Source organism: Leptidea sinapis, chromosome 20 (assembly GCF_905404315.1).
Source record: "Leptidea sinapis chromosome 20, ilLepSina1.1, whole genome shotgun sequence".
Lineage (NCBI taxonomy): Eukaryota > Metazoa > Arthropoda > Insecta > Lepidoptera > Pieridae > Leptidea > Leptidea sinapis.
The window spans coordinates 3275531-3284627 of record NC_066284.1 but is presented as its reverse complement, the minus strand read 5'-3'; the positions used below and the strand labels follow the sequence as shown (position 1 = coordinate 3284627).

Genomic DNA, 9097 nt, shown 5'->3' with positions numbered 1-9097 from the left:
TAACTAAGAGTTGATTTAAACGCATACCTACCATACTGGCAACTGGTTGAAAACCGATTGACAGCTTACTGAACAAAGAGGAGGTTAAGTTGTCACGAGGCAGATTAGAGAGAACCAACACTGTCTATGGAATTAAAGTAGAGTAGACTTATGGTTTTAATATTTCTAACACTTTATTAGCTAATTATTTGTTTTTTACTGTTTACCTTTCTTTATTCAGAGGGAATTTAGCCATGGAAATTCTCTTATTCCCATCTGACTGACCACATGTTGTATGTTAAATGTCGAAAAAGTCATCCTATATCTGATTTGCCGCCCACACGTGGTACACCACCTTCAAAAACAAAAAATACTGACACCTCTTAGATGTGCCATTAAATAGCAAACACGATTTATTTTGCTTTATTGACATCGAAGACCTCCTACTGGTATATGATGGTGCTAAATCTACCCAAAGAGGATGTAAATACAATGTAATACGAGGCGGTACTAAGTAAAAATAGAAATTTAGTTTAATATGAAACGTGCAGTCATTTGACATAAGTTTAATCTAATTGGCGACGAAGTATAATCCGGCTAAGTTTGTAAGAGAACAGTTGCTTAAAACGTATTAGATTTCTACTATATCCGTGTTTTACAAGATTATAACAATCATCTGTCAATCTATCAATGACTGCACGTTTCATATAATCGAGCGAATCGCTTTTTTCTGAGAGAGTTTTGCTAAGCTGACTAACGACGATCTAACGAGAATCAAGTATCAACCACAGTTGTTTATCATCAATCAAGGAAAACCCATTCCGGAGTAAGTCAAGACATCCAATTATTCTGCAGATTAGGGAGGCTTTCATCAAAATGGAATAGATTTAACACTTGTCTGGATTCCAGGTCATTCTGGCATTGCCAGCAATGAAACATCGAACTCTTGTGCTAAATCTACTATACAAATGGGTTCCTATGAACATTTTAAAAATAGTTTCGAAGATCTGAGTGTATTATCTAAAACTTATCTCGACAAGTCCTGGAACACATACTGGAATGAATCAAAATTGGTTAAAGGTAAATTCTATGCCTCAGTTCAACCAGATATACCAAGGCGTCCATGGTTTCTCTTCCATAGATACGCAGACAGGTGGGTTACCTCCACAATATGTCGCTTACGTCTTGGTCATTCCAGCACACCTGTCCACCTCACCGCATAGAATCAGAGTTAGAGATCAAATATCAATCCTTGTGTGAATGTGGCTTAGACGACGGTATCTCTCATATTGTCTTTTCCGGTCCTTAACTTCTTCATCCCCTTTATGACGTTCTTCCAACGAAATTTTTCGTCCAGCAAATGTCTAATGTTTGTTAATGTCTGTGTTTAATCCATATTGTGTTTTTTTTTTATGTAAATTATTTGACATAATAATATTATGTTATAAATAATTATATTTTGCTATAAATATGTAATATAGTGTGAATTTTGTATAATATTCTGTTTTTCTAGGCCAGAAACTAACCCTATAAATTAACGCAATACTCTAAAAAACCTACCACTTAAAAATTATCCAAATTAAAATATTTAAAATTCATACAAAATTTCCAGCTATCATCAACCATTCATAACGGGTCTCTTCAATTCCACACGACACTGTCGAAGTAATTTGCGCCCGATTGGTGCAAGTTCTTGCTGTTCCGTGGTGCAGCCACACGCCATATCACAATAATTTAATTGAATTGAAGTCCATTCTCTATCCTTCATTCTTAGTGGTCCATCTATATTCTCTATTAAACAAAAACAAAGAAGCGTAGCAAAACGTCAAAATCATATGTTCATTGTTTGCTGTGAAATTTGGCTGTGTTATTTTTTCAATTTTAACAAAAATATTATATTTTAATTATATTATATTTTAACAAAAATATAAGCATTTAAATTATTAATTAATAGATATTTATAAGTGTTATTCATAAATCATAGCGTGTGTGTTCCTGAAATAGTTATAAATGATGAAAACAAATCTAAAGTGTGTAAAATGTGATTGTCCGAAAATAAGTGTATTTCACTCAATACTCAATAATTTTGCATTATGGAGGAACAATCCCAAACTATGGCGTTGTATGTGTGTTTTGTTTTCTAAAATTACAAGGACATCGTAAAGAAGATGATTTATATGCATCGGATGCTTCTTCTTAAAACGTGAAATTGAAGAGTGCAGCTCGATTAAACATACCATGAAACAAGAATTCTAGAAAAGTACCACGTAATGAGAAGTTTTTTGTACGTGTTCAACTACTTCTACTTGTGGCCATTCTGCTATATACGTGGGAGAGTCACGCTGCCGTCTTATGACGTCAGCATAATCGGGCCAGACTCGTCCGAGTTAATTACCACACTCGCACAGAATACCGGCGTGAAGTAGCGGTCTAGTGCCACTATGTTTCGCATAGGTTAGTGTCCAGGACCGGAGGCCATCCCTTCCCCATTCCCCGACGGGCTTGCACAGAATTGCTCCGCCGAAATCGTAGTCTTGGGTGATTTCAACGGGCACAATGCCGAATGGCTTGGATCACGCACCACAGATTACGCAGGGCGATCTGTGCATAATTTTGCATTGGCGTATGGTCTGTCCCAATTGGTTGAGTCGCCAACGCTGCTTCTGTATGTGGATAGCCACATGCCGTCCTTATTAGATCTTCTGCTGACTATACATCCCGATGATTATCAGGTCTTTATCGACGCCCCTCTCGGAACGTCCGACCATTGCCTGGTCAGGAGTGTAGTGCCTATCCGACGCCAACGTCGCAGACCACCAGCGACCCGCCGCGTTTGGCACTACAAGTCAGCAGATTGGGATAGGATGCGTTCCTTTTTTGCATCCTACCCTTGGGGCAAGGTTTGTTTCCCTTCTGATACTACAGGGCATGGATATTTTTATACCAAGCTCTGTAGTACCGACCGGTGGCAGATCACAGCCCTGGTTCGATGCGCAGTTAAAGCAGCATCTGAGTGCAAATAACAGGCGTATCGAACTTGGGTTGCGGCGCTGGACACAAAGGATCCGAACTGCAAAGTTCTTAAGAGGAAATATAACCGTACCTCCTACTCGTGATTTTTTGAGCGGCAAATCGCCCGTGCGAAATCGAAGCACGTCGTCAAAATCGGCGAGCAGCTTACCCGACCGGAACACGTAAGTTCTGGTAGTTGTCGAAAGCTGCTCTTGGTAACTTCAACTAGCCGTCCCTGCCGCCGTTGCACATGACAATTGATACCCTGGCCCATAAGGCAAAAGAGAAAGCTGATCTCCTGTGCGCTCTTTTTGCCTCCAACCTCCTCTTGACGACAACGGAAAAAGACCGCCGACCATCCCGCGGTGTCAGAGCTCTATGCCTGAAGTTCAGACAGAAAACTGTTAGTCGAGCTCTGTTTTCGTTGGACATCAGGAAGTCGAGCAGGCCGGATGGCATTTCTCCAATCGTGCTTAGAACGTGTGCCCCTGAGTTGACGCCGGTGCTAGCGCGTTTATTCCGGCACTCTTAGTCCAAAGGCGTAGTCCCTGACTCATGGAAGTCAGCCCTTGTCCATCCGATCCAAAAAAAAGGAGACAGTTCGGATCCGGCAAACTACAGGCCTATTGCTATTACCTCCCTGCTCTCCAAAATCATGGAGAGCATAATCAGCCGCCAGCTCTTGGTATATCTAGAAGGTCACGAGTTGATCAACGACCGACAGTACGGCTTTCGCCATGGTCGGTTGGCAGGAGATCTTCTGTTATATCTAACACATAGATGGGCGGCGGCTATTGAAAGCAAGGGGGAAGGCCTGGCAGTTAGCCTGGATATAGCGAAGGCCATTGATCGTGTATGGCACAAGGCGCTCCTCTCAAAACTTCCATCATTTGGGCTTCCCAAGAGACTATCGAGTCCTTTCTCGAAAAGGTCGCGGAATGGTGTAAATTGAACCTTGTCCAATTTAACCCCCAGAAGACTCAAGTTTGCGCGTTTACCACTAAAAAAACCCCATTTGTCGTATCACCGCTCTTCGAGAACACTTCCCTTTAAGCCTGGGCTTGTATCGGAATACTGGGTCTTGAAATATCGAGCGATTGCCAATTTCGTGGCCATCTGGAGGGCAAAGCCATTTTGGCTTCGAAGAAGCTGGGCGTCATCAATAGAGCACGGCAATACTTCAAGCCGGCCCACATTCCAGCGCTCTACAAAGCGCAGATCCGGCCACACATAGAGTATTGCTGTCATTTCTGGTCTGGCGCACCCCAGTATCAGCTCGATCCATTTGACCGCGTGTAACGCAGAGCAGCTCGAATTGCCGGCGACCCAGTGCTCTGCGAACGGCTGGATCACTTGGCGTTGCGTAGAGACGTCGCTTCATTGTGTGTCTTCTACCGCATTTATTACGGGGAGTGTTCCAAAGAGCTGTTTAACCTGATTCCTGCCGCCGAATTCCACCTTCGCCACGCCACGACACGCCACAAGTAAGGATATCATCCCCACCATCTGGATGTGTGGCGATCCTCCACAGTGCGGTTTTCAAGGAGCTTTCTTCCTCGTTCTACAACGCTGTGGAATGAGCTTCCTTGTGCGGTGTTTCCGGGACGTTACGCAAAAAAAGCGCGTACACCTTCCTTAAAGGCCGGCAACGCTCTTGTGATTCCTCTGGTGTTGCAAGAGAATGTGGGCGGCGGTGATCACTTAACACCAGGTGACCCGTACGCTCGTTTGTCCTCCTACTCCATAAAAAAAAATGCTGGTAATGAAGGTAGCCGTCTGCCAGAGTTGCGTCGAGGAAGCTTTGAACTCATCCAGTTCAGCAACAGCTTAAGCAGCTCGAACAAACATTAGGAGATCAGCAAGAAGAAACAAATCAGGACATTGAAATAAATTAAATCCAGTTTGGTTGTATACTTGTGCATAGAAATCAACAATTATCTGCTTGTTTCATTAAACACTGAATATGAATAAAGTTACAGTTTCTATTGAATATACAACATGTTACAAAATATCCCCATAAACACAATAATTGGATGTAATTCCAGAAAAACATTCCAAACCACATACTTGTCGAAATTGAGTTAAGAACACAAAACTGGTCACATGATTATCATATTAATGGACTGACAAAAAATGGCAGTGCTACTGTCACTCTTTAAATGATATAATGACTTAGTAGCCCAACCCACTTGTATGGAATACACTTATATACTTTTAACGCGAACTCCTTAACTACACACTACACAGAACTACAACCAATTATCAAAGCCAAAAATAGTGTCAACCCTAGTAAGCTCTCATGCCAGGGAACCAGATTATTAAACAGAAAGGCCTATGTACCTATTTTATCTAATAATTATCTACTTTAATAGATTTTCTATTTTTCATCCATCAATGTTTGCTACCTCAATAGAAGGATGTGATTATACTCAAGTACTGGCTTCAAAAAATTTTAAGTTGGAAAAAATGGTTATGTGAAGGACAGAGTGTATTTCTCCAATTACCCAACGGTTGCTGAGATGGAACAGCATGTTGGATCGGTTATCGCATCAATAACACCGACAATGGTGCAAAATGCCATACAAGCCATATCCAACGAGCTAGGTAAAGCAAGGCGGAGCACACTTAGAGCCGTTTCTGTAAAATTGACGTTTATTATGAAAAGGTAAGTGTTCATTTAGTTTGGTCAACGGATTTACACTAGGGACAGTTGGGGCGAGTGCCCAGGGCGGCAAAACTTTGAAAGTGAAAAGAAATATTTTTAGTCTTATCAAGATTGCTCAATATAATTGATTAATTCTGTTATTTAATAATTTTTGGTTTACTTCAAATAAATCAAGAAATTCAATTTATCCATTATATTTGTAAATAAGTACAGAATATAAAACAACAGTTTCTAGAAAAAGAAAGAGAAAATTACATGCTGATGAATTGCGGAATGGAGATGTACAACTGTCAGGCCAAGACCATTTTAGAGTTAATACTTTTAGTGTCATTCTTGACAATCTGGATTTTGGATTTTGCAACACAGTGTATGTAGAATATAAATTACATTTATCTTCAGTGGTTATATATTCACTAACTGGAAAGGGGGTAACCTTTTTTGTTACAATATATGTTTTTTTATGGATACAGCACACACAATGCCTTAAACTACTACAATGTCTTGCCAGTTATCATGTGCAGAGTGTGCTTCCCTGAGGAAACACGTACTCATCCTTATTTACTCTATGGAGGCAAGTGTTTGCGTGTTTGCGCATCATGGATCAAGTGTTTTCTGTAGCTATTGCCGAAAAGAGGAGTTACTAAAGCATTGGGGTGGCAAGACAGTCTACTTTTACATCTCTCAGAAGCTAGTCTTACTTCAGGTTTGATTGTGGTTATGCCTGGGTGTTCGTGTATTTCAGCATAAGTAACAAACCTGGTGCACTTGAAATATTTCTTATTATAATATTCTGCTGACTTTGGATAACATTGATGTTAATTGTGCTTGCAGTTCCCCACAGTTGTATACCATATGCCTACAATGGCTTAAAGATAGTTTTATATATCTGCTATATATATGTTTTATAATCAAACATTTTTAAGAACAACTTATTTTATAAATAGCTGTTGGTAGAGAAAAAACGGACAGATCAGGATTAAGTCGCAGTTGTAAACCCAGGCTCGAGTGAGTATCACTGTGAATTAAAATTATTTAAATTTAAAAACACACAACGTTTAAACTTTCCATATATTTATTAGAAGCTTCATAAAACAATAACTACAATTTTATGTATCACTAAAGTCACATATTTACATCAATCTATTGTTCGTAATTATATAAAATAAAATCTAAGTCAAACATAATCCATAGGTACTTTACTGGAACAAGGCCTTACTATTTACGATATGTCCGATAGTAAATTTAAATAACTAGTACATATTTACATACAAATTTAAACAAAATTTTCATCTCCTTCATTCTACCAGGTTCAAGACCGTTTCGTACGACAATGTTGCCGGTAGTTAGAATAACAAACTCGTTACAGAGATTAAGATAATAGGGTCCTGATTTCCATATTTATTGTGCACATACTTTACCACAATTCTTATGTAAAAAATGATCATGATTCATCATTATACAGAATACAAATTGAAAAATTGGCAGAAAATATAGAAAATTGAATAAAAAGCGTCGGAAAAATTATATCACTTAACAATGGGTTTTTGTAACATAAAAATAATTGCTGAAAATTTGAAATAATTGCATATAATGTCTACGGATAGATTCCTTTTTCTAATTAAGGTTCGTCAGTCAGTTAACATTATTAATAGTCGAATTACCTATTAAAAAGTGAATTCAGCAAAATTTATTTTTCTAATAATAAGAACCCAACAACCTAAATAGTCGACATGACATGTAGATGAACATGTGAAGATTATAGCTCATAAAAATTAGATTAAGGATTTGTCTCCGCTACGCTCCCAACTAGATACCGCACTACCTACAATAGCTCTTTTATTACGACAACTATTAGATGCTTGTGTGCGTGGCATCTTGATACTCAATGGCATCTTTAAAATTTTGTAACATACACTTAGTGTTATTTTACATTGAAATTAATAAAATACTTAGTGATGATATGTGATCCCAGTGTCTTTCCTATTTCTTGTAGTATTATTTTTACACAGTTTTACAACGCAACCCGGCATTTTAGTTTCAATTATTACTTTAACAGAAAAAGTTGCACGTCAACGTTACACATTGACTCGAGTACGCCCACTTGTTCGTAGTATTTGTCGCACTTTGGGACTACGCCTGCGGTATCTAGTTGGAGCGCTGCGGAGACCAATTCTTAATCTAAGCCATAACGGTTTAACAACAACTTACAGTTGATCGGTTTAGATGACATTACAATAATTACTATTAAGTAGATTAAATCAAGGTGATTCAATACGGATTTTAATTCCATTTGATTAAACATCAGAACATTGCCATAAAATATTTTACCGTAATTTCCAATAGAACTATAATTATTCGCATAAGAATTTTTTACTCGTATCAATTGCAAAATGGTGTAACAGTTTGTAGTCCACCATAATGGATAATGGTGTTACTCAGAAGACAAAAAAATTCCACTTCCATTACGCGAACAATAAAATTGTCACTATAGTTGATATTATGTCAAAAAAAACTGCACTGAAAGCATTTCAGGAAGGATCCGTCCACGTTGCTATGAGAGATATGTGATCTTAAATAAGTAAATTAAAACTTCAATAAAAAAAACAGTAAAGATAAAAATTAAAATACATTACAATTGATAATTTATGACGAGATTGTTTTTTCAATTCACAGTGTATCATATATATAGCGACAATGTCTTCCATTCAAAAGTAATACTTACACTATTACGAACCATTCTTTCCTATAGTTTGGGAATTTTACTAGAAGTTTGAAAGATCAAAAGAATTATACTATATTATATAATTGTAAACAAAAGCATATTCCATTTAAATGTTGAATAACGCTTGTGTCCTCGTTGTTGAAATAATTATGATAAATCTTACCAATTAAATAAACCACCAATTTCGGAGTATCAATATAAAATAATTATAAATTAACTAGAATCGAACGGGCATCCAACATCCGGTTTGTTCATCACGGCGGTAGTAATGGGGTCTGTTGTCCGGGAATACTGTCACTGCTGGGAATGGATGTTGCTGAATAAACTTCAATGTTACGCGAATCTGAAAAAAAAAAGATTAATTATTATATATTTTATTTTGAAGCTCCTTTTTGTATGGATTCGTATAATAACAATTAGTCGCTTGACGCAATATTGTGATGATAATCCTGTGCGGGTTGATCGATAGCTTTGCATAAATACAAATGCCCGATTGCTGCTGTTAAGAATATTAACTTTTGTCGAATTCATCACACCATCATTCTGACAAATAACAGCGATCGTTCTGTAGAGACTGTTGCATATCGTTTCAATTGGTATGCGATCGGGGTTGTATTGCACTGTGCTACGTCTAAGGATATTTTGTCAAGTATAGTTACTGTTTTGGGCAGATGATCATAATGAATATCAGGTGGGTCATCTGCTCTTTCCGTCACTCA

At 38.1% G+C, this 9097-nt stretch overlaps 1 protein-coding gene and 1 long non-coding RNA gene across 9 annotated transcripts in view; one reads left to right on the top strand and one right to left on the bottom strand.

Annotated features, from left to right (window-relative positions):
- The window catches only part of LOC126970345 (uncharacterized), a 126114-nt gene extending 121153 nt beyond the window's left edge, over nt 1–4961 (top strand). The window contains exon 2 of the long non-coding RNA XR_007730611.1: nt 4210–4961. This is a non-coding gene — a long non-coding RNA (uncharacterized LOC126970345). The remainder of the gene's footprint in view (nt 1–4209) is intronic.
- A 1749-nt stretch (nt 4962–6710) lies between these two features.
- Nucleotides 6711–9097, bottom strand: part of LOC126970325 (protein N-terminal asparagine amidohydrolase) — a 135926-nt gene continuing 133539 nt past the window's right edge. For all 8 annotated transcript variants that reach the window (XM_050816173.1, XM_050816177.1, XM_050816174.1 and 5 more), the window contains one exon: nt 6711–8721. In XM_050816173.1, coding sequence (XP_050672130.1) covers nt 8596–8721 — 126 coding nt within the window. In that variant the 3' untranslated portion in view covers nt 6711–8595. The remainder of the gene's footprint in view (nt 8722–9097) is intronic.